At 39.5% G+C, this 26,464-nt stretch overlaps 2 protein-coding genes across 4 annotated transcripts in view; both read right to left on the bottom strand.

Annotated features, from left to right (window-relative positions):
- Positions 1-3,131, bottom strand: part of LOC143207188 (netrin-1) — a 201,815-nt gene extending 198,684 nt beyond the window's left edge. Inside the window, exon 1 of one of the 2 annotated variants that reach the window (XM_076420358.1) lies at positions 263-3,131. In XM_076420358.1, coding sequence (XP_076276473.1) covers positions 263-1,583 — 1,321 coding nt within the window. In that variant the 5' untranslated portion in view covers positions 1,584-3,131. The remainder of the gene's footprint in view (positions 1-262) is intronic. The other variant, XM_076420357.1, reaches the window with a different exon arrangement.
- A 6,651-nt stretch (positions 3,132-9,782) lies between these two features.
- LOC143207186 (uncharacterized) lies at positions 9,783-25,897 on the bottom strand. 2 transcript variants are annotated; one of them, XM_076420349.1, is made up of 12 exons: positions 25,633-25,897; positions 22,405-24,847; positions 22,190-22,323; positions 21,976-22,111; positions 21,680-21,838; positions 21,457-21,595; positions 21,135-21,364; positions 20,244-20,566; positions 18,132-19,544; positions 17,891-18,050; positions 17,264-17,432; positions 9,783-16,962 (listed from the first exon to the last, which is right to left on the bottom strand). In XM_076420349.1, the coding sequence occupies exons 2-12, from the start codon at positions 24,704-24,706 to the stop codon at positions 16,776-16,778; spliced, it is 5,352 nt and encodes a 1,783-aa protein (XP_076276464.1). In that variant the 5' UTR covers positions 24,707-24,847; positions 25,633-25,897; the 3' UTR covers positions 9,783-16,775. The 2 variants fall into 2 exon arrangements, with proteins under 2 accessions (XP_076276464.1, XP_076276465.1); XM_076420350.1 differs by having other exon boundaries at positions 21,135-21,352; positions 25,633-25,896.
- Positions 25,898-26,464: the final 567 nt, after the last annotated feature.

The raw sequence follows: 26,464 nt of genomic DNA, 5'->3' as shown, positions 1-26,464 counted from the left end.
TGAATATACATTAAAAGAATTGAAAGAAATCTACTACCACACTGCAGATTTTATGCTCGTGGCTCCAGACATGTGTATGTACACATTTTAGCTGATTGGGGGATCCCTTATCTCGAGAATGTCACACGAGAGACGAGACGGTGCTCGTTTGAAATTCGATTCGGGTCCGAATAGAGAGTCGATGGCGGGCCGTTTTGGTGCGGCACAGTCGGAAATCTGCGAAAGAGAGGTATGCGCATAGGAGGAATCCGAAGAGACAAACCTTTGCATTCGTTAGCATCTCTGGCAGTGGCTCGTGCCCAGGGTCGATCGAAGTGGAACGGCCGACACTTCTCGCAGTCCCTGCCGGCGGTGTTGTGGCTGCACTCGCAGGCGAGCTCGCCGTTCTTGCCCGGGACGCACCTTGCCGCATGGCCGTTGCACTTGCACCTGCCACCTACGGCGAAGTCGGAGACGGCGTAGTGATGAGCGAGGGTGGTGGTGCCGAGGCTGGTGGTCAGGGTGCTGGTGTTCGGCGAGGAGATGGTCACCGCCGAGGCGAAGCTGATGTCACCGACGTCGACCGCGTCGTTCGACTGCATCTCTTGAGGAGCGATCACTTGATGAACCGACGGCAAAGCTGTAGCCAAAGGATCCACGGATCCTCGTAGCAAAGCTTTCTGGTTCTTCATCCTCTCTTCCCTCTCCCTTTCCCGTTTAGCCAGTTCCTCGAGGCCGAGACCAAGGCCGTGATCATGATCGTTGTCCCGGTCCCGGTCATCGCCGTTCCCGTTGCCCAGCTGCGGGACCTGCTCCTGCGAAGGTTGCTGCGGCATGTGCAGCCGGTTGAAGACCACGCGAACGTCTGTTGCGGTCACCCAATCCTGAAGTATAGGCGAGTTGTCGAAGTCCGAAGCGGACGGACGACCCTCCAGGGTGCTGAACGCGATCCTGCCGACGGGTCCCAGACCGTCACCGCCGGTGTACCGGTGGCTGTCGGTACATCTCGCCTCCTGCTCATTCTCCTTGGTGATGGTCGCCCTGTTCGGCCTGCCGTAGACCCGCCGACACTGGGACGAGTAAAACTGGAACGGCTGCCACGTTTTCCCGTAGTCCATCGACTTGTAGATCGCGATCGAGTCCGGCTTCGCCGCCTTCGGGCAGAACTGCAGACTGACGTAGGTCAGTTCGTACTTCTTTCCTAGGGAGAGGGTCAAGGTCACGTTGTCTGGCGGCGCGGAGAAGCTCTGCGACGTGACCAGGGGCTCGCTCCGCCAGCAGGTCACGTTGCTGGGGTTGTTCAAGTCCGTCAGGTAACTGGCCGGGAACCGTCGACGCGGTGTGCTGTCGTCGCAGACATGGCACTGACCTATGGCGGTGCTGCCTCCCGGCTGCTCGGTCACGTCGCAATATCTCGTCGGACCACCGCTTCCGCAGGTCGACGAAGCCTCCACAGCAGATCCGAACGCCGCGTTCACGAAATCAGGTATGCACCGTCTGGGCCTCTTCTCGTCGTAGCACGGATCCGACGAGGCGCGGGTCCGGAACCGAAGCAGCATCACCCCGAACAAGAGGCCCAGTGTCCACGCCGGTGCACTCTTCATCCTGACGATCCCCTATCAAACGCGACTTTTAGCTTCCTGCTTTTCCCTCTTTCTTCACTCTCTCTCTCTCCTCTCTCTTGTTCGCTCTCTCCCTCAACCCTGCCCCTCCCCCTGTAACCCTTCCCGTGACACCTAAATACACGCAAACAGTTCGCTCTCCCTCCAACAACGGTCCCCTCCTTATCTTTCTCTTGGCTCTTCTCTCGCGCAAAAGAGACCCCGGCCTAACCAGAGGGTAGCGGTCGCGTGCAGAATCCTGTTCCGTTGGCTGTCGTAACTCGAATCCTACTCTCCTCGTCGGCTCGTCATCCTGACCGATACGCTAACCCCTGAGAACATCGATACCAATCGTCAACGATTCACATCGTCGACCAACCATCCGAAGAGGAACCGAGTTCTCGCTCTCCCTCGTGCTCCTCGCGTGAGACCGCGCGATTCAAATTGCCACGATATGAACCACCGATGAAATCGCCGTTTTCCTTCTTCTTTTTTTTCAAACGAGTTCCCAACGTGTCCCGATCGAAACACGATTCTACAGATCCACCGGCTCCGGCGTGTCTCGAGTCCTTGGAACCCTCTCGATTTTCGGCCAGCAGGACCGTGACAGTCTCATTCCTGTGCGGATTCGAGGATCGCAAGGTGCCGTTGGCGCGCGCGCGTCCCCACACACGAAAGTCGCCTAAGCGAAACGCGGAAACACGAGTACACGGTGTGCGACCGACACGTCAGGTGAAACGGAAACGAGAAAACCGACAACGACGACGCTCTACCGATGGCGGCTCGCCGCTAACTGAATCACCGTCCTTGCACGGTGTGCATCCGAACTGTTCCCGGAGTCCCTCTCTACAACACTGTACTCCCCACCCGGCGGTTCTCTCGCTCGCTCCTCTCTCCCTCTCTTCCTCGCTTTGACCGTCGGCTCGCACCCTCTTATCCAAGACCAATTCCTCTTCGGCCAATCCGACAACGCCACTACTCCGGTCCCCCCACTACACCCCTCTCCGACATACTGGATCGAGGATCCAGCAGCCGGTCTGCGCACCAAAGCCACGTCGCGCACGTCGCGCCACCGGAAGATCACCGTCCACCAGACGATCCCATCCTTTCGCCGAGGAAGATCGGCCCCCCAGGGGTATTCTCCTTCGGAGGGGTGAAAAAGCCGATTTCTTTTTCTTTCCGTTGCGCTTTCGCAAAAATTTTGCGCCTCGACACGGTTGCGGATGGCCCAACAATGCGCGCCCCTAGAGGTAGGGTGGAATGGGGTGAAAGTACCATTTTTCTGTGCAGACTTAGCCGGATAAGGGGGTCAAAATCGCCGTTTAAACGATTTTCAGAATAGCTTACCACGAAAGAAAACCTTTCTGCCAAATTGCTGCCCTAGGTCTGTAAGGGTGGTTACAGGGCAAAATCGAAAGATCAGTTTCTGTCTAAACATTTTGAAAGAAATATACTATTCGAAAATTTTGCCTTCGCTACGATTCTCACCCTTTTCAATCTACGTACGCTGATCATGCGTCAATGTCATTCAAACTGTATTGCTGTAACACAATGTAAATTACGTCCAGCTGTATAGACCCCACTTAGAGGTCTGGGTAAGCTTAACCCCTTGCCGTACCATTTTCTTTAGAGTTCAAGTGATTAAAACGTCTTTATCCCGAAAAATGTTGCAGAAGGGAAAAGACAATATATTTTTTGTATGGCTACATTTATTTTAATGCATAAATATTAATTACAAACGAATCCAATTTTATTTTAGTTAAAAAGAAAGGCGTGACATTCATATTTGTTAGACTTTGTTCAATATCTTCATGACGAGTGCATCTCGTTAAAATACGGCAAGGGGTTAAATGAAAAAAAATTGTTTGTACACCAGTACACACGAAAGAACAACTGAAAAGTCCTTACCGGAAGTCCTTTTGAATGATATCGACCCGCATACGTTAGGAGGCATACTAGACAGAAGTTTGCGCACTTCTAACATCGTCGAACTTACAAAACTCGACAAACTCGCGGTTTTATTAAACATTAGCACTCTACTTTCATACCGTATGCTCCACGAAGGGATGAAAGGATGACGACATGAAACTTTGCCAGTAAGAACGTTATTTCAAGGAAAAAATGTTCTATACGCCATATCGCTTCATTTTCGAACCGTTGGAAGTCTATTCATGCGCGTAACAAGCAATCAGAGACGTTCACAGCACTTCACTTTTATTCAATTATTTATTTCTCTGTAATTCCGTGAAATTACGTTTAATATCGACACGTTACAAGTTACAACACCGTCGCAACGTGTTTACATGATTATTCAAAGCATCTCGTGCACGCAAGTAGACACGTGCTCCGCTGCATCCACGAAGTTATTGACAAGGCCGTTTCTTATAGTAACGGCAGTTTCATTTGTGCTCGTTATCAATTTCTCACGGGAAACTATTCAAGTAGGTAGTTGAACGTACATTTTCAACAACAAAACAATGAGACGCACTGAGAAAAGTCGATTAATTTGCGAGGCACCCTATGTGTATTATTACTAGACTGCAGATTTTTATGTACAATAAACAGTTCCCGTTAAATCGACCTCTACGCAAATGATTATACACACTTGCATATTTATAGAAAGTTCGATTACTTAAAAAATCGAGTAATACCCATGTGACACGGTGTAATTTCAAACTTTATATTCATTACAAGTAGCCTATAAATAATAACTACCTGCTGTTCAAACCTTGCGCTAATTTACAAGCGATAAACGCATTAAAACAATTTGCGGACTGAATAATAAGCGTAAAACACTATGATTTCTGGAAACGTGAAACATTGTTAAATGCTCGCAGAGTTACTTGCTCTGATTATATGACTGCGTAAGTACTTATTATAGATCGTAAAGTACGTTGTGATTGGTGACTATAATATTAAAAGAATTAAAAACAAAGGGGAATACTATAATTTCAAGGAGGATTCAGAATAATAGCAGTATTGGGTGCTTGGAAACAATAAATAATAATCAACTAAAGAAGAGCATGATCATGTATTAATAGAATCTTCATGAATTATTCTTACTTTTTCCGAAAAAATGCCTACAAGTTATGTTTCCGAGAGATTATGCATTTATCGAGATTTTGAAGTAAAAAGTTACGATCCTCAGCGTAGTTATAACAAACATTTTCCATTAGGATAGTATAAAGGATAGCATTTATCGGAGATAATAGTGATTATCGAGAGCGGTGGAAGTGTGAAACATGGGAAACGCGTATCCGCCGACTCGCCAATTTGTCATCGTTCGAAAGAGACGTGCTAGGTCGGTAGGTTGTTCTAAGGCCGAAAATCAAATTATAGTATCGATAACCCGAAATTAGGGGAGGCATCTGTGGAATTTAGGATCGGCTCTCTACCAAAAAGCGGACGAAGGCCTCTTTTCCGGCGATTCGATGAGAAGACAGGTCCTGATGCGTGCATGGATTATGGAGCGAGTTCTCCAGAGGGTCTATTGGTCGAATTGGCGAGTGGAAAAAAAAGCAGAACGGGAATGCAGGAGATACGACGTCGAAAAGCAAGAACGACAAGATGGAAGAAGCGAGACAGACAGAGAGAGAAGGAGGAAGCGGGACAGAGAAAAATACCGAACGAGAGAAAGAGAGAGAATACACGATGCTTCTGTGGGCCGTCACGCAAACCTTGGCGATCCTCGAAGAAAGCCTCTTGTTAGTTCTTCCAATCATCTTGTATTAAACAACCTCTAATTTTTTTAACAGAAGTCCGCGTGTGTCTGTTTTAAGTCGCGTGACCAGTAAATTCGACAAAACCTTCGTTCTCGAAAAAAATTCTGACCTCGCAAGGAGCGACGTTCGCATAACGTCGCTACACTTTAAAACTTTCAAGAAAAACACGATGCTCGCACCACTTTTTTATGTATTCTTCTGTACAATAAAAATTGCAAAATACACGAGTTACCCAGTGTCCCCACTCTACCTTGCCCTTCTACGACGCTATTCCCCCTCGCTTCTGTCACGGCCAGGTCACGTGACGTGTTCTAATCCGGTACAGAGAGAGGGCAACGTTTTCCCCTCAATTCATGTAAATTCCCCTCAACTGGCGACTCTGGAGTCTAATCGTTAAATGCTATTGTTAAATTGAACAGTGAACTACATAAATGGACGCTATAATAAAAATCGCTAAAATCTGAATAAATACATTTCTGTTATTTCAATAAAGCAATGGAAAATAATCCGTTTCAGTGACCCGTAAACCTAGTGTCAATGTGGATGCTCTTGATTCGTGTAAAATCATTTTCGAAGAATTCTACGTTTATTTGGTGCACGGCTTTTGTAATACTATAAAGTATTAGGGGGATGGAGGGTTGATGTTATGGTACAAAGCACAGTGTTTACGCTGAACGTGAAATTGGTCGAAGGTTTGCTGGTTGCCAGCAGCTTCAACAGATTCCGGAAAACTGTGAGACGGAACGAATCGTTTTCGAGGTCGTCTCAAATATCGTTCAAAAGGTATCCCACCGGGCCATTTAACACTTCCCTGTAGAGCTTCGCCGAATACGGCAAAAGACTGTTCCTCGTCGAGTAGAATTCCTACCGAAAGGTGTTGGAAACATAATTATGGTATTCAGGTCCGTCCCCCAAGGATGCCATTCAGTAGCAATATTCTACCTCTTTCCCAGATTCTATTCCGGACGACAACCTGTGGCTGCCTTCAGAAAACGTGTTCGACCAATTTCGCTAGTTCCGTAAAATTTCCTCAACAGACTACTAAAAAAGACTGCCTCTTGGGAAGAAATCTGTCGTTCCAAAATATCGCGGCAATTCTAAGATAACAAAGGTTCTTCGTTCTTGAAATGTACCAATCAAATCGTTCAAATTCATTGATTTCTTCGGAGCACTAAAATAAGACTAACTATGACATTATTTTTTAGATTAACAAAAATGTATTTACTGTTTGGCAATTTTTATGATAATACATACGACCAAAGAAAGCAATTTATTAAGAATTGTCGAATGTATCGTAATGAACACCCTGTATATCTCATAATGTCGTGTTCATTGCACACGGCAGAATAAAATTATGCGGAATAACTTATGTTAGTCAAGTGAAACGAAAATAGAGTAAAATAAAATAAACTCGAAACAGATGGAACGCATGAGAGGGAAAATCACCGAATAATCAGCGCAATTGTTAATTGATTCCGATTGGAATAAACGGCAGTAGAATTTCTATTATATGGTCCAGTCAAGTGGCACGCTGATCAGATAATAATCGAACGATGATGCTCTACTGTACAAATAAAATAAATACTGTGAAAATTCTTCAAACAATTCAAAAATTCTTCAAAAAAATAGAACACCACATTGTCACACATTATTATTAATCCCTGAAAACGAAATATTTTACACGACTTTCACTGGAATTTCCACTGGAATTTCCGCTGGAATTCATTAACCATACCTTTCGTCACATAAATCTCTAAATTAATTTAATCGAATTTAATTCACAGTCAATTTAATTCACAAAATATTCATATAGCAATCGCCCAACCCAAAAAACAAAGTATGCCGATTGGTATCCACAATGAAGAGCGCTAATTCATAATTTTCTCCTGAAGGTACGAATCCTTGTTAATTGGATATAGAGGTTCAATGAACCCGAGATCAAATAAATGCGCAAAAACACGAGTGCATTGGAATTACGATCTATTCCCCACGCTTCCGCCGCGTCCACGGGATAATCACACGTGACAAAACTAGCAAATAACTAGAATCTAACTAGATTTTGGGTCGAAACATGGGTGGTTTGCCACCCGCGGCTTTTTGTCCTTATTTGAGCAGATTTTGGGCTGGGTGAGGGCTCATTCTAAAGAGGAAGGTTAGATGCAGCGCTCAGCTATGAATTTAACGAGATTATGTTCATATGTAATAATATGAGTGTCCAAATAGAGGAAAAAATCGAGAAAATACCCGCAGATTCCAATGTATTTTTCTGTCACTAAAAGATTTTTTTGACTGATATGATGGAGCACAGCGCGCTGCTGACTTCGAACAGATTCTGACAAAAATGTGTTAATAATTCCCTTTAAACCGAAATAAAATTGTTAATATACAGCTATTGGAGAACATATAGGCATACAATTTATATCAATTTTCTCCTTTTCTAGGAAATTACGATCTACAAAAATGTTTTAATCACTGAAACCGTAAAATAAATCGTAAGGCAAGGGGTTAAATAAGTGTGGTAAATAATTCGAGTGAAGCGATAATCGAAATAATTATATAGAGATTTGAGTTGGCGAGGTTCGACCATATTTATGAAAATATGTAAAAATTCCAAATACCTTGAAGATGTCGGATGTTATCGTTGCTCCTTCCTCAGCCGGCTACTTCTCGGCCCGTCTCGTGGGTAGTTCAGGGTAAATGTCGAGATAACAATCGTCCGGCAAAAAAATGTTTCTCGTAGGATCACAGTGTGAACGATAAGCGGCATTCGTTAATCGAATTAATGTAATCTGAAGGAGCAGCTAGGCGAGCACGAGCGAGCGTGATGACGTCCTCGACTTCAGGCTTTTCGGCTTAGACCTCTCGCTCCGGATTAAAACTTTAGAACGACCGGCAAATGACCACCAATCCGGAGTCTTCGGTGTCGTTTTTTGTTTAGCATTTTTCTCCTTCCCGGACTTCTTTCAGCGAACTTCCGGCACCGTACATGGCATACGGTATGCTTTTTTGTTCTTTACCGCGTTACAACCTGCATAAATTTTTCCAAAATGGAGTAACACCGTTCGCGAATTTAAAACGGTACTGCATTATGCATGTATCCACACTGTCTCACGTAATTAAAGGAACACTGGATTATATCGTAACAGAGAAGTCGTCGATGTTTGGACTCCTGCAACTTCAAGCAAGAAAAGTCTCTTGAACAACTCGAGATCCAAGGCGTGAAAGTCGAGAATTCTCCCTTTAACCCTCGGACAGCGGGCCATTCTTGTAACAATACATATAATTGATGTTTAGAACGATTCACTGCAAAATTTATGAATTTTTCAGATCATATTTTTGAAGGTACTTTTTGCGAACTTGTTAGTTATTCTATCGTTTCTAACGCAGAATTTTAGAAGAGTTATAATGAGCTTAAATACTATATTTTAAGACTTGCTGACACGAAGTTACAAGAGTTCAAAGATCAAGAAATTCGATGACAATTCGGCGTTGCTTTAATTTCGTGAAGTAGTGTGCACAAAATTTTCTCTACGAATTGTTCCAATGTGTCAATTTGTTTACCAGAAAACTAATTTTTCGGTCGATATGCAATCTCAAAAAGGAGCTTGACTACAGACTACAGAGATCGAGAAGTATGGAACTTTTTAGTATCGTAATTTTAAGGTATTGGTTCCTGGAAGTACTCTCTAAAAAATGTTTTCTAAATGTCTCTTGCAAATGTTTTGTTAAAATGCAACCAAGCAGATACACTTGTAAAATAACGTACCCACTATGTAATTGAAAAATGTTACCCAACATGTATTTAGAAATTAACAAGAGTATGTACAGCTGTATAAACATCAGTTAGAGTTCTGGGAGAGCTTAAATTAAAAAAAAAAAAAGAAGAAATAAAATAGTTCATTTCGTTTTCTGTGAATTCGTTCGAAGTTGCTATTCGTATGAAATATTCAATGGTGAAACTGAATATTACGGGTAGGTCTGTATGACACGTTCACCACCAAATTATAGTATTCTAAAATCATGTTACGAAACCTATTCTAATTTCCCGTGTAATACGAATAATTGATAACTCACGAAACGGCCTGTACACATGTAAAAATGTGAAACGCGCTCGAGCCAACGGATCGCAAACCCGTTGGCCTAAGCTGAATGCGATTTCAAATGTCGTAGAAAGTGTTCCGGGCAACAATGTCTGAAATATATGTATCCTCTGTCGTGTATTAAAATTTCATCAGGCCGATTGCCGGGATTAAATTCTACGTTGTCTTGATCGTTCAGTGTATTCATATATGTACACACGAATTCGTTAAAAAAATTAGTGTTCACCGATTCGTCGGCAATTGATCAGGGATTAGTAATCAATCTTCCCTGTGTATCAGGAATAGAAGTTCCGAGCACCCTTTAAAAAAGTTATTCCGGTTTCGGACTGAACGACCCGTTGTCTTAGAAGTTAGGAGAATTATTTCGCCGGATGATGTGGAACAAAAAATTTTGAAACATTGCTATTGGTTGGAATTGACTGCACACCATCTGATAAATAATCTTTCTAACATATCGAACAAACTCAAGTCGTCTAGTTCAAAATTACGAAAGTTATTCTGTTCTAAAGGGTGCGCGAACACAGTTTTTCACGGTACGTGCAGCGTCGCCAGATGAGGGGAGGGAGCACGAATTGAGGGGAAGAAGTTACCCCTCTCTCTCTCCTCGTAGAAGGGGAAGGTATAGTGAGGACACAAGTCTTGATCTGGCGACACTGGGTACGTGTATCTGTATGCGAGTCTATTCGAGTGTATCGGTGATTCGGATACGCTAAATGAGAACGAACGCAAGAATATCGACGGAAACGAGTAAAACGTTCAATGATGATACAAGTGAGACGGTAAGAATCTCTGGATGCTACTTAATCTAAGGTTTTGATAGGTTGTATACCAGACTTCATCGAAAGAAACACATAGCAATAAACACACTGCCGATGTTTATGCACGTTTCGACTATTTAGCGCTAGCTTATCAAAAATAAAATTAGGCATAGTATTAATCCCTACGTTAGAAGCTTTACTACGCTACTATTAGCGTGATATATGTAATATATATAATATATGTTAAGGGATGCTGTAAATGCATAAGCACCAGCAGTGTGGGGAACATAAGAGGCATTCACACGTTGATAGTTTACAAAGGGTGACAAGAAACTGCTACGAATGTTTATTTCAAATAGAACGTCCGATTCGTAGTAGGTTCAAAAAGATCGCAGAATTTCTTTATTATGTGAAAATGAATAATCTTATTACAATTAACAATATATCAGATCCTTTAAAATAGTATCTCCCTTCTCAGCTATATGCATCAGCCAAACGAAAAAGAAAAAATGCGACGTAAGTATGATAAGAGGTGTGAAGGAAACGGCTGGTAACAACAATAATGTTTCCTGAAGGTTCGTGATCGTTCACGGATGTGTGTAACTGCAGGGGAACTAAATTGAAAGAAATAAACTGCAAATAACAATAGCGTAATACATTTTTCGATAATGAAAGAATTCCGAAAACTTTCTGAACCGGCTATGTACGCTACCATTTAAATGTGTTCGATCACTTCCTAGGTGAACTTGAATTTATATACAGACAAGGTTAGCACATGCAATCGACGACTAAAGATAAAAGAATCATTGGAAAATAGTATGGTGCGTTTCATCCCTAATTTGCAATTAGTGCAAGTGATCAAGCATCTTTAAGTGATAGTGTACACGTATACCAATCATCTAACAGTCTCCTGCAAAGTCTCTTGTTGATAATATAGAACGTTTCTCACACATTTTTGCGAAACAAAATTGATTGGTTCCTCATCCTCGCTTTCTTCAGCTACAAAATGATCGTGAAAAGAAATCTAATTACAAGGACAGTGATTTCGTTAGTGGTTTTGTTCATCTTTCCTAATTGTACCCAATATGGGTCGCTGTCGTGTAAAGTGGTTTTCAAGATCGCCCATGTTTCTTTGCATAAGCAGTGGGTGATGTAATGATTAAAAATTAAAACAATTAATATATAAATAAAAGTCTAGCTATACTGCATTCTTGTTATTTTCTTAGGATGCTCTGATATTCTTCTTCACCCACTGCAAGTGCATATTACTTCCACCTTACTTCCTTATACATATAAAGTTCATTAAATAATTAATTGAACACACCTCTGAAAGAGATATCTAGATGGATCCTATTCTATATAAAATTGTCTCGAAAAATGTGTGTTCGCATGAAGATCTTTAATTATCGGCGAGCGTCTACTTCGGAGGAGACTATTGGCGACCGGTTGCTATGTATTATATAAAACCTTTTGATGCCAGACAAGAATTCTTAATATTTCTATTATCAGCCCTCGTACAGGTTCACAAAAAGCTTAAGATAACGAAGGCAATGTCATCATCACCAGACGGCCGAACATCTCTGTCTTTGAACGCGCGAAAAAAAAACCCGCGCGAAGGGGCAACCGCCAGAAATCGACTAGCCCGCGCGATGAAAGTCCACTGGATACATAAATTGTTCACGAAACGGAAGTTTCTACTCTGTATCTTTTTCTTTTTCTCTCTTTTTATTGAAGCGTGCACGAGATCCTCCGATTGAGATTCGCACGCGCGCAAACGTACACAGTGTGAAATGAAAAATAACTCTCAGGGATTTTGAGACATGAATCTGCGTATCCAAATTGATAAAGGTTTATTACAACACTTGTTCTTATTTCTAGACATTCTACTCGTCGAGAGCGGTGGTACGTCCATTTCACTAATTCGTGGGAATGAGAGCTTTTATCGTTCGTCATTACTGTAAATTAGAACACTCCGAGCTCGTGTTTCGACTTACAACTTACGTCAATCCTCGTAAGGCGGACGCGTTCGATGACTGCATAGGCGAGGACGCCTATTCAGATTAATCGCTTCGTTTCTAGAGAAATTTTCGAAAAGTGCACTACCACCCAACGATATTTCTTCCAATCGTTCGTTTATTGTTCCTCTTCGAGTTCATCTCAAGCATTATAAAAGTTCCAACACTCGTATTTTCTTCAACGAAAGCGTACAGCTGATTTGTTCGTTAAACAAATGATCGTTTGAATGGTAGTGTACTGTTCCAACATAATTCGATCCTCTCTCGAGAGGAGCGTACCTAATATAAATAACTGGTAACTCGAGTTAGCCGGTAAAAATAATAAGGTCCATGGTCCACATGGACCCGGGCATCGCCAGCCGAGGATTGACATTGTACTCGTTTTAATATAAAAATTCATGAACCTTTAACATACGTAAATGTATGCACAACATTAAAGCTTAAAATGTTTTTTAGCTTCTTCTGAAAGAACGACTTATGCTCGACTCCGAAAAAGGAGTACCTTCGCGTTCTTTCCCAATGGCGGTTCACAGTTCATACGAGAAAACGTTGAACCACTACTCGTGTAATCAAAATCGATCAGAACAATCAATGAAGAGGACGATTCATTGAACAACGAACCGTTCGTTCCGCGGGATGCGATTTACTTCGAACTTGCTCCCTCTTCAAGTAAAATATCGAGAAAAAAAATCATTGTTCGACGATTTATCAATGTCCAAACTCATTTCGATACGCATACCCATCCTGAAGAACTGTGATGCACGCATCCTTGTCACACCCGGGCGCGTCTACAGCCTTGAACCATGAAATTTCTGAATTACGCTCGATGGAGAGCCTCGTCGGTCGTGTAGAATGAACAGAGGATATGCAAAGTTCTTTTTGTGCAATGTTCCCATATTAACCATCGTTGGATTGTGTGTAGATCTCTTGAACTTTCGCTTCGATCCGCGCCACGAAGAGAAGCCGTCGTTTCTCGCTCTTCCTGCCGTCGAGGAAACGCGTTTGTGGTCGCGGTGAGAAAATTACCGCGTTTAGAAATTACACATAAAATGCGAATTACACGATATCTATACGCCGCGGCGGCTCGTTCGCCTTGTTTCGCGAACGAATCCCGAGGAATTCGGTTTCGCCCTCGATAAAATGCATCGGCGCATCGTAGTCGCAACACGTGATGCGATCCCACTTATGCGATAAAAATGAATACAAAACTATTTGTAATAGGTCGCGACAATGGTGTGACGGATCTACATGCGCCCCGCCAAATGTACCATAGTAAACCCACCCATTTGATCGTTTCTATTTAGGTATGATCGCGCGGCTGCATCGATCGTGCAACTAGACACAGAGAAACACGGACACGCCCGTGCGGCGGTTCTTCTGTCTTTTTCTTAAATTTTAAATACACGGCGCACGACGATGCTCACACACGACTCTTTCCATCTACGTATGCACGTAGGTAATACTAACAAGATTTCTCAGAGGAGACGTATTTCGCTCGTATTCAATCGATCGTTATAAATTAATAAATATAAAATATATTAAATCGCCAAGAAAACATTGTGAAAAATGAGAAGACGTTTCGGTATTCTTGCTTTTCTTTTTCTTCCTTCCTTTTCTCCTTTCTCCTTCTCGTTTCTCTCCCTCTCTCTCACACACACACACGCACGCTCTCTCTCTCTCCCTCTCTCTCTCTCACACACTATCTTTCTCTCTTTTAACATAACCCGCGTTGTTTCGTGATTTTTCAATTATCTTTTCCTTGTCTCGTCGTTTCTTTTTTTCCTTTTTTCTAGTGACTCTTGATTCCTTTTTTCTTCCGGATCGCACACACGCATACACAGACAGGAACAATCACGGGCGCACTCCCCTTTTCCCCTACCTATACTACATATAATATTTCGTTCTATCGGAAATAACTTAGCATCTATGTCCAATATATTAGATATTAAATAATAATCGTATCATCAATATATTAATTTTAAATAATATAATTTCTAACAAAACACCCGCCACTCAACAAATAATCAAAAATATACGTCGACGTTTATCTTATTTGGAATTTCAGTAAAAATAATTACGTCCTAAGGTTTCTACTCATTATCGTAAATTCTCGTGTGTAATATAATTATATTATTGGCTAACGTAAGGTTTTACGTACTTCGCGAATACGTTTCTTCCTTTTCTCCACTTTTTTGGCATACTACGATGCGATACATTAACTATGCGCTAATGAATAATATGTGACTCGAAATGATGAAGATACAAGGGATTATATCATACAACCACATTCCTCCCTAATAGAATAGAGATCGTGATTCTCGAGATGTTAAATAAAGCAATTATGTGTGTTCGTTAGAAGAGATATACAAAATGTGACGGGTTAAAAAATAAACGCTATCTAAAAAAAAGAATCCAATCGCTCCGCCATCCCAACGTCGCAGGAAGAAAAATTAATTCCAAATAAATTCGTTCGAAAAAAAAAAGAACCAAAATAGAGAAGATACAATTTTTGTACCATGCAATCAATATGAATTATCCTTGTAAAATAATCGAATTGCCTTTCAAGGATACAATATAAATAAATTTTCTAAGAGGCGCCGTGTGAATAAATTTTCACGGAAAGGAATAATCAAAATATATTTACCGCGATACAGCAATTCTATTATAGTAGAATCAATGAAAGCATAGAATTTCTAGATCTCACATCACTTATTAGGTACGAAACAATTATCGTGAATTTGTGAAAACTCGTAGAACTTTACCTACGTGCAATAATGGAAATATTACATTTACATTTGCTCAACCTAAAATCAATGTTAGATTTTCATTGTTCCTGTTAATATAACATGATTTAACAGACTTCTTAAGTCATTTTCGATGATAGGCATGTTTAAGAAATCATTCCAGCAGTAGAATAAAATATTTATATTAATATATATCATATATACTGAGAAATACAGACTTAGAAAAAATTAATAGATTATTGATTCTGAAAATGTTGAAAGAAAACTGCACCATAAAAACATTTTTCAGTTGGTCTTTATTTTACCGTTTTATCTATTTTTGTATTAACATATCGAAAAATACATGAAACTATATAAGGAGTTCCATGTATGTAATTAAGCTGAAAGCTCATAGCTCAAACATGAATTGAGCAGCAATAAGATCAAGCATACTCTATGCATATCTGTTGTAATTAGTATTCTCGGAAAAATCTGACGTACTAAAAAATGCTATGCAAACAATTACAAATATTTCCTCCGATTTTTAAAAAAAAATCAATGCAACTAGAACAAATGTTTGCTAATAAATTCATTGATTCTTTCATTGATTCTAATATATATTAATAGAATTTATCTGGTTTTCACAAAAAAGATTTTCAACCACGTAAACAGATATACTGTCCCAGTAAAATTTCCATTGAATCAATTCCATTTCGCGACACTCCGTTGTTAACGGTTGCTATTAGAAATGAAACTTACGTTACTTATGCGATATTAGAATAATGCGTGTGCATGGGTCTCATGAACCACCGCAATACAATGGAAGTGTTCTCTCATCATCGCAATCGAATTCGCTTTTCGCTTTCGCCAGCTTGCCTTGTCCGAAGAACACATCGCATGCGTTACTATTTTCGCTAAATGGTCGAGTACCCCAGGCATTTGATTTCTACCTTGAAACTGTTCGAAGGTCCCCTCCAAGAAGGGCGCCATGATACATAGCATATACGTATTTGTATCTCCAATGTGAAAAATATCCATTTAAGTGTTATAAATACTATCTCACAAAAAATATGATTCTCTCTATAAAATTGTCAAATTCTATTATCTCCCTAAAAACGTGTTGCGCTCGCGATAAACCAACCCGTATTGACGAAACATTGATCGTGCCGTTTGCTCCACCCTCGTTAAGAGTCCTATTTTTTTCAACAAGAACGCTGTCGACAGAGACAAATTCGTGATCACGTTCCGGTGCTACGAAGCGTGTCCTACATATTTTTATGCTATTTTTCATTGCATTGATACGGAGATATGAGTTTCGAGATGTTTCCCATCTGAATGAATGAAATAATTTATTAAAACTTTTCTTAAACCGCAAGTTAGAAACGTAGAAAACGAGTAAAGAAGCAATGTCTATTTTATAAGATTACGAGTTTAAAACAATACCCTCTCTCTCTTTTTGTTATATTTTAGAGAATTTGAAAATTCAATTTTCACGTGACTATACATTCTACGAACTTTTTGTTAAGATTTCAAAGATAAGACTTTAGGTGGATTTTTAAATGTACAAACAGTCGTGTAGAGTACACATGTAACATGCAAGTAAGAAAATTATATAATTCTGCCGTAATCCATTATCATAACAAAAGTATAGATCTAAGTCTATAAAATGTTACTGTACTTATGTATATATGTATTATATATATACGTGTATAAAGCTTTAAACTTCACTCAAAAAATGAAGATAGACTTCTCCAAATAAAAATAAGTTGACAACGTGCAGTTACGCTTGAAGGGAGACCTACGTCCAGTTTCAATTTATACTGCAAACTTTGTGCATTCCATTGGTTCCTGTTCAAAGCGTTTTATAAAAAATCGAGTCATCCAGGATTCTTAACAAGTTTTTTACCACGGTAATCGTAGACGCGTCGACAAAACAGAACCATATCCGAGGGAACTGGTATCGGAGGCTGCCGATTCTCTCGCGGATATAGTTGATCCCCCGGTGGAACTATTAAACCAGGACTCTCTAATCCCTCCTCGATTCTTCGTAAATTCTTACGGTACCTGTAAATTACATTAAAACACGGAACGCTCATTAGAACAGACCGTATAATTTTTCAGAATTGTTTCATTATGACTGACTGATTCTTTTTGCATTGCTATTAATATTAACAACAGTACGATGTTCTCTCTTTTCTTAGAAACTTTGCATAATCAGTCTTAACACTTTAGCTACCGGAAAACTGAAATTGCTGTCGCCAATGAACGATTTATTCATCATCCTTGACGATTGAAAGAATGTCGAGTCATCACCGGTAGGTAAACTGTTAAATAAGATTATTTTGAAAAAAAAATTCTAACTCACCGACAATATTCATTGAATGTCAAAATATAACATTTATCTTCTATACAAGCAACACTGTTTGCATCCCGATGCCGAGAAGCGAACACCTCATCCTCGGTGTCGTATTGAGTTCTACCTTGCTCAGTATGTTCTGGTCTATAGTACCACAACAAGGAAAACATCATTTCGCCTACAACAAAATGCTTGTCTTTACCCGATCAGTATTCTTTCAAAAGCACGGTACAGTGCCGCCCAAATTTTTCTTATTTCACATTTAATCTAGGTTTCCCTAACGACGAGCATACTCCCGAGATGTAAATTATAAATTCTTGAGAAACTTGGCCAAAAGATAGAATATTCAAAATTGCTACAGCAAAAATGTTTATGTACTTAGTTCATTGATACTCTGGGCTTTTATATTATTTATATTTTTCAAGAAGTTAACATATTTTATACGTATAAGTTCACAAAGTATACGTTCTACTTAAATACCACATCAAATATATTTGCTATCTCTTAAACAAGTAACAATAGCCAATTCTTTGTGTTTTATTTATCGTTCAAAGACATTCACTCTCTTAAAAATTTTGTTCATTTGCTGCTTTCATGGACAACACTGATACAAAACATCACACAGTGAAAATATACCATCGTCTGGATTTTCCCACAACGCGGCAATTTTTGCTACAAACGGCAAGTCAGCTTTCCGTGGACCACTCTTTAGTAAAACACAGTCACGAGGTCTTAAAACGTCGCCACTTTCGTGTTTCATACTCGCGTAACATCGACGTATAGCCGATTCTTCATTCTGAAAAATGGTAAAGACATAATTAACTCGATTCACTTTATTTATAGGAATGCGAGAAATATGTCATAAACATGCATATACCGTTAAATAAACTTTGGCTTCAAACGGATCTCCTTCCCAACTCCATCCATTACTCCACTTGGGTTTTAAAAATGTTTTCCTAGTTAGCAATAAATTTTCATCACCTACTACGCTTTCTTCGACTTTGGTAGTTGACTTTTTTACACACGCTTTCTTCGTACTTTTCCGTTTCTTCTTAATCAGAGCTGGCTTTTTAATAGTCTCGTTAACAATTTTTACTTTAGACTTTGTCGTACTCTCGTTCTTTTTACCATTATCTTTCGTTTTCGTTTCGTGAACTTTGGATTTACTTTTCCCTTTACACTTAATTTTATCATGAGTCTTTAGCTTTATCCTTGCGTCTGCTTTACTTTTAGAATGACCGCTTTTTGAAATCACTTTTGACAACTTCTGCGATGCTATATTTTTTACTACATCGACCTTTTTGACTACCTTTCTCACGGCAGCTAACAGATTCAATTCTTTCTTTGTTTTCTCGGACTTCTCTGTATTCTTGCTCTTGCGATCTTTTCTCTGAGTCATTTGCAAACTTTTTTGAATAACGTTATTAATAGTCTCCATGATAGAATTATCGCTGACAAGATGTTTAAAGCAATTCGAGATATTATTACTTGTACTTTGTTTAGAAGTCTTTGACTTTTTCACTGCATTCTCACAAGAAGTTGAATTATCTACTTTTCGCTTTTGGTTCTGATTATCTTTCTTAGGCTGCTTCTTCTTTGAAATACACGAATCATTGTTAGTATCAACCTGTTTCATCAGAGATAAGATTGGTACAGAAATTTTCGATGAAAAATCACTATTGGTCAAATCTTGAGAAGAGCCAACAGAAAGAGTCCTTTTACTCACTTTTCTTTTCTTTCTACTATCGGACAAGCTATCTAAAGATAATTTCCTCTTCGATACTTTTTGACACTTATGTTGTTCTCCTTCCGCTTCTGCTTTCTCTGTAAGTTCCTCGATGGTTTCTTGTACTGTTGATTCATAATCTGGTTTCTTCCAATTTTCATCCTCAATCACCACAACATCGTTCAACTCCTCTTTAACATCGGGATCTGCATCCAATTTGTCATCTAATAATATACCAGAATCTTTGTCGATCTCTAGAATAGCCATCTGCCCCTCTTTCATGCATTGCTCACATTTCATTATATCGCACTTGTAATCTGATTCACACTTAACATTACAATTTGCGACGCAAGTTATGTTATCAGCCATTTCTACACTACAAGATTCGCATTTGACATTGTTATTCTCCAACTTGAATGTGCGAAGCTTGTTACTTGGACACGTTGTTACTGTTAATTTCTCGGTAGGCGAGAGATTTTCCATTTTAACTTCGCACGTTGACGTACAGGCACGTTTCTGACAACCACACTTTTGCAACTTATCCTCCATAGAATTCTTCTCATTCTAAAAGAGCCATTAAATATTTAAAACTCGTTAAACCATTCTCCTCTTTAAAGAATGAATGAAAAACAATTTTATTTTTTCTTTCAATAACTATTTATACATGAAATACGGTCAGAATAGTATTTCAACATTAAATTACCAAAGCCATACAACTAAGGGAGTACAGTAGACTTCTTCAACACGTTCCGTGCCACGTGTACCACGTGTGCCATGGTGCACGTTAACACTAACCGTATCACGACCGGTCAAATGACCGGTTTTACATTTTTAATTATCGAAATTATAAAGATGCTTCCATTATAGAAATTATTAAATGAATTTCTCTATTCAAGCACAAACATTGCAAGAAATTTAAATAAATTCAGTGTTGTCATTTTTATAAAACAATGTATAGCAGTCACATTTTATGCTCGGTACGGTTAGTGTTAAACTATCCATTCAGGCCGCGTGTACCGCTGGTGGTACAAGCTGACATATTTATTTAATGCGGTAAAAACATATACTTTATAACAATTTTAACACTGTAGAATATAGTTGTACCAAAAGAATGAGGCATTATAAAAAATGCAGTATAGAACAAAACACAAAAGTTTATTTAATGGTCGAGCAAAAGCGGCTCGGCATGGAACGTGTTAACCGGCCCGTATGGGGCCTGACCTCTGACCGAATAAACGCATAGCTGTATTTTTAATAACGAACCTTGTCTTCGCAGTCCGAGTTCTGAGTGCGATTATGTCCACCGACTAAATTATGAGAAGTAGGGGCCGAAGGTTGGTTCTGATTCAGGTTGCGATGAGTGTTAAGTTGGACGCGATCCGTATCCCAGGCATTGGCACCGTGAGGTGGCGCTAGCCCGGCTAGCCCCCTCGCCGGCGAGGGCGGACCTACCAAAGCACTGGGCGGCAATGACAGACCGGTCCCCGATACCACTGGCGCTCCCTTACCATTACCAATAAGGGGCCCAGTATCCACGTTTTTTGGACAAGACTGCATCGGGCATGGACAACCCTGGAAGGTTGCATCTGAAATCAATTAAATGTTTCTTATACTTGATCTTTATTATACACAGAGTCGAGTTGCTGATATAATCATTGATCAGTACAGCAAAATAGATGTCAGTACAGAAGAACATCGATCAGAGTCGGTAGAAATACTGACAGAAAGTACTAACAGACAGTATTTATACCTAGGTACAAAAAACCCTTATGGAGATAGACTCGTTTCCAGAGTTGCAAGGGTACAGGATGCGCCTTCTCATTTCGCGATAATGCAAAGATGGGATTTTTCGGAAGTCAAAAGCGCTAGATAAAAGATCAATCTAGGCCGCAATTGCTCTCAAAAGTCTTGTTTTTACGTTTACGAGGCGTAAGCATAGGTTACGAGACGTGAGCGTAGGTTTTTCATAACTGACGCTACCAATAAGATTAATTACTAGAGATGTGTGAGAACCCGATTGTTGGAATGGATTGGGAAGGCATTGGGTCGAGATGAATCAGGTTCTCGAATAAAATTCTCGACCCGTCCCGACCCGACATTTTCAGGTGTTCGCACACCTCTATTCATTAGCGGTAGAGTAATTGTTATACTTACGATCTAAAAAGGGTCTTCCTGGAGAATGCAAATATGCTGGATTAGGTGGAGGTGGAGGCGGCGGAGGAGGTGGTGGATATCCTCCATAGTAGGGGGGTAAAGGATATTCACCAGGTGGTGGCGGAGGTGGTTGATAGTCGACGACTGCTGGTCCACCTGCAGTAGCACCGCTTCCAGGACCTCCGCCTCCACTAGACTCCTGATATCCATAATATTGCCTGAAAATATACCTTTTATAAGGCGCGTTAAAAAAAAAAACATACATTTGTTACTATTGTTCCTCCAAATAGTGAAGACAATAATAATAATGAATGTATTTTACCTTCTGTAAGTTGGTGCGTATTTATAGTAAGGCGGTGGATGAGCATGTGGATGAGAGTAAGCTGAAGGATAACACAAATCTGCATATTGTGGCGGTGTACCATAGTATGGAGGACAATATGCCCTATAGAATCCACCTCCTGAAATATTATTATAATATTTATGTGTGTGAATATATTAATAATAGACATTAATAAAGTCGAGATTATTTTAAACTGATTAACCTGTGCTACTAGTTCCACCAGAAGTTGTTGAAGTTGCTACCAAATCATCAGAGCCTTCAGAATTTTGGGGAGGCGTAGGAGTTGGTTCTGGAGGTGGTCCTTTTATTGGTGGTAAAGTTGGTGGGTGCTGTATCAGTGGTCCAGCCGGCTGATAATACCCTAATAATTTAAAAAATTCACAGAGTTAGACTGTTACTTGTTCCATGTACCTTTTATACCAGGGCTGCCGAACTGCTTCCCCGCCGCTGCTTTATATTTCTACTCGCCGCTGCTCTAAACAATTGCAATTGATTTACCGTGTTGGTGTGGAGCTGAAAATGCTGAATGTCTCCTGGGTGACATATTTGGATGATTGCCTTGACTACCAGGAGGTTGCATTGATGATAATGCACCTAATGGTGTATACGATTTACAAGGTTGTTCCAACTTTTGCTGTTACAGAAAAATCGATATTTAATAATTGAATAATCGTAAAGAATGTCCACTATTCCAATGAAAAAAAAGACTGACCTGATCATGAAGTTCGGTAGCGACTGCAGTAGCTGCAGTTTGAGTGTGACTGGTTGAACTTATCCTATACTGCATGCCAGCAATGCTACAGAACCCTTCATGATGCGTCGATCGAGTTTGATTAACATAAACACCTTTAAACAGAATTGTTTATTGTAATAAATTATAGACACATCCAATAACAAGTATGTAAGGAATACAATTTAATATAGTACCAGTAATAGTAACATCTGTATCTTGATTTACAATAACAAGTTTATTGGATGGTTTTATTACTTCATCCTGTTCTGAGTTTTTCCTTGATTTCCGCTTATCAATGTCAGAATCAATTTGTTTCCTTTTTTTAATAATTTCTACCTCCGATTCGCTACTAGAGGAATCAGAGCTGCTACTGCAACGGTTTTTCTCATCTGAATAAGAAGCTGCCAGAATTGCACTAGCATTAAGACTTGCCATTCTTTTACAAACAACCATATCTTTCAAATCCATTGCTTCTTCGTTTCTCTTTCTTCGTTTAATTATCTTTTTCTTAGTATATTCTACACTTTTTTCTTGTTCACAATCCTCATCGGAAGAAGACGACGACGAAGAACTCTCTATCATATCCCAATGCTTTCCGCGTAATCCTGGAACATTTCGAAGCTTCCTTTTTGAAACATTTTCTTCTCCTTTATTTTCTACTTTCTTTTCTTTCTCCTTACGAACAGGCTCTTCTTTCTCTTCTTTAGCTTTCTTTTGCTTTTCTTTTTCAGGTTTCGGTTTACAAAAACCTCCTAGATACACACCGCCAGTTTCATTTTCATATAAACAATGTACTTTAGCCAATGCATTTAAAGAGGCCACTCTATGTCTTTTTGGTCCATTCCAGAAGCCAAACAACCTCATTCGTCGAAAACGTTCATCGGATGGCGAATTAGCTCTTTCTTTTTTCTTAACATCCTTCTGTTTGCCTTTCTTTGTTTCATCATCGCTTTCATTCTCTGAATCCGATGACAAAGCATTGCTACTTAAATTTTCACTATTAACTGTTTCTTGTTTTAAATTAGTTTCTGTTATATTGTCACTATCGGTTTGTTCTTGTTTAGAAGTAACACTATCACTTGGACTATCTTCGCAAACTTTGATCTGCTTATTAATCGATTCTTCGGAAGATGTCTCTTCAGAAGAAGAAAGTATTTGATTGGCGCTCTCTGTGTGTGCTTTTGTAGGTTTCTTTTTCACTTTTTTACCAATTTTTGCATTACTTTTCACAGGTTTTTTAGTATCTGGCAATTTCAATGGCGGTAGATCTTCCTTAGTATTTTTATCAACATCTTTACTTTCTTCTACTTCGCTTTTTATATTATTTAGTTCAATTTCCTCGTTCGAGTCATCTTTACCTACAACCTTCTTCTGTTCGTTTAATGGTTTCTCGGTTTCCTTTGTATCCATTTTCTTTTTAGGTACTACTTTCTCCACCAATGTTTTAAGCTTATCATCTTTTTTTAATGCAGTGCTTATTTTACTATTTTTCAAAGGCAACTTAGCTTTCATATGCTTTCTTAACTTTGGTTTTTTCTCTTGCATGACTTTACCTTTAGAAACATTCACACTTTTCTTCTTTGTTTTCTTCATTGCTTCGTCTTCTTCGCTTACCGATGTTTCCGTATCTTTTATCAACTTGTTTAACTTAATTTTCTTATCCAGTTTTTGAACTACCGATAAATGTGACTTTTTCGTTAAGACAGTCTTTCTAGAAATACCTTTCTTTTGCAATAATTTCGTTTTAGAACTCTTTTTTGTTCGTGTTAAAGAACCTTTGCTACTTATTGTACCTTTTTCAAGAAGTTTCTTAGTTTCCGACTTTTTATCTTTTATCACAGAAATCTTTATATTTTCCTTAAAGTCTGACTTGACCGGTTTCCCATCCTTCTTCTTGTCATCTTTGCATTTTTTCTTAGTCATGGAACAAATAGTATCTAACTTTTCTTCGTGTAAATTATTCTCCTCCGGAAAATTGGAAAGTTTCGTTTGATCTTCTGTACTCTCTTCCTCGAGTTTACCACCTTTCTTTTTCTCCTCCAGTTTTTCAACTTTTTTCTTACATTCTATTAACTGCTTCTCCAGCTTTGTTTTCTCCTCTATCTTTTGTACTTTCTTTTTCTCTGTTACATCGTAAGTACACTCGTCAGTGACTTTCTCATCCACCTTCTCCAATTTCTTTTCCTCTACTTTATCACACTTCCTTTCTGGATCTCTAACGCATTTCTTCTTGTCGTCGGCCTTCTCAGATTTTTCTTTCCGTTTCTCTTCTATTTTCTTCTTATCTTCGATCTTCTTTTTTTCTTCGGCCTTCTCTGATTTTTTCTTGTCGCTGTCTATCTTCCTTTTTACATCGTCCATCGGCTCAAGCTTCTTAGGCTTCTTTTCTTTTCTTACATCGGATACCGCTTTCTCTGAAAATGAGCGACGATTTTTAGCAATTGTTGGCAGTTTGGTTGCCTTCCGGGTAACCAGCGCCTTTTTCTGTGTCTTCATTGTAGTTGTTCTCTTTACATTTTCAGCTTGACAGAAATATGCTCATAGTCGACGAAAGTCCTGAGCAAACTATTAAGACTACCTAACTGCCATTGTAAAGGTTTAATCGGATACTGTAACTTCCACTGAAGCTGGCTGTATCTGCAAATAATACAAGGATACACAACATCGTTAGACACATGTATTATCAAAAATCGCATACTACATGTAAATATAAAATGGGCTACTTTAGTAACCTACTTTTCAAAGTAACATTTTTATCATATTAATAGCGAGAAATCAGTATTTAAAAATATTTCATATTTTTGCAAAATCAATATAATTCGATCTACTGTACTTTTTCTTTCCGAGAATACCGAAAAAGGACTAATTGATATTAATACGTTTTTTATCGCTCGAACTACGACTAAAACGTAAAATAATTGTATTTTTTTATTAAAAAAGGACGCACGAGTTCGATGAGAACGAATAGATGAAATAAATTTTGATCGAGATAGTTGGATGCGCGCACTTTCATCGACTTGTTGACAAATCGATCCCTTTAAATCTCACTGTTCACATCATTTAACATGCATCAGAGAAATTCGGCTTTCAACGTGTCCGATTATATTTCTTTCATTCTTCCCGGAGTAAGACTATTTCGATTATCACCGAAAAACACAGTGTTCGCGATGTACGTAGAGAAATTAAAAGGACAAGGACACCAGGATACCTTTTAAATGTATCCGTAGATGGCCACAAGTGGCTAACATAAACTCAGTCTACTGATCGATGAATTTGTCACGTACGAATATTCTGCCAGGCTCGTACTCTATTACGAAAGCCACGAGCAATATATCCTCGAAATGGTGATTTCTATATTCTAAACGCGTATATAATCGAGAAATAAAACGAAAATCAAGAACGGTAATATAATTTATGTTTACCTCTAGCGAACCCTTTTGTTTCTACGCACGGCCCGCGAACGCTTTTTTAAACGATAAATTAATACACTGATGCAGTTGACTAGTCTGATGACTTTCCACTTAAACACACCACCAAATGGAACAGCAACGGGATCGTTTTCCAAATACTATCCGACCGAGTTTGCGAAGCTTAACACGGATTTTGCATTTTCTTCGCCCAAAACACGTATCTCACTCGACGTCCCTGCCCTTTTACCGTTGCCTTGTCGGCCATTTTCTTCCTCGCGCCGCCCCCCCACTTCTCTTCTTTCGCATTTCCAAATACATAGTAAGTACATGTACATACAGCGTACATGTACTCTATCGTTTTCTCAAAGATATCCGCTAGATGGACTCGCTCCTCTACCGCCAGGAGAATAAAGATTTTTTTTGTTACAATTTACTCAAAAATAGAAAGCACGAATCAAAACTAATGACTAGACTGTGGATGTTTATGCAAAATAAAAAATGTTTGCATTGATTGCAAGAAACAGAAGCCAAATAGAAATTTCTTTCTTCTTTTGTCCTTAAAATCTTCGCAATTCGTCCACTGCTTTAAATTTGCACGTGCCCATTTTTGTCATAAATGCATAAAATCCGCTGTCTACTAATGACTGATAAGTACAGGATAATTAGAACGAAGGGAACACAGAAATTATCATAGGAGAGCAGTCTTACCGATTTCGTGAAATATCAGTTTTTGCAAACGAATCAATAATTTGAACTACATTCTACAATGTAAAAATTATTCGATCGGTATAAATATATGTCTTTGACTCGATAACGCTGGTATTTTACATTGAAAAAACATTTG

The sequence above is a fragment of the Lasioglossum baleicum genome, chromosome 3 (assembly GCF_051020765.1).
Source record: "Lasioglossum baleicum chromosome 3, iyLasBale1, whole genome shotgun sequence".
Lineage (NCBI taxonomy): Eukaryota > Metazoa > Arthropoda > Insecta > Hymenoptera > Halictidae > Lasioglossum > Lasioglossum baleicum.
Note: the sequence above shows the minus strand (reverse complement) of the source record. Positions and strands in the feature narration are given on the sequence as shown.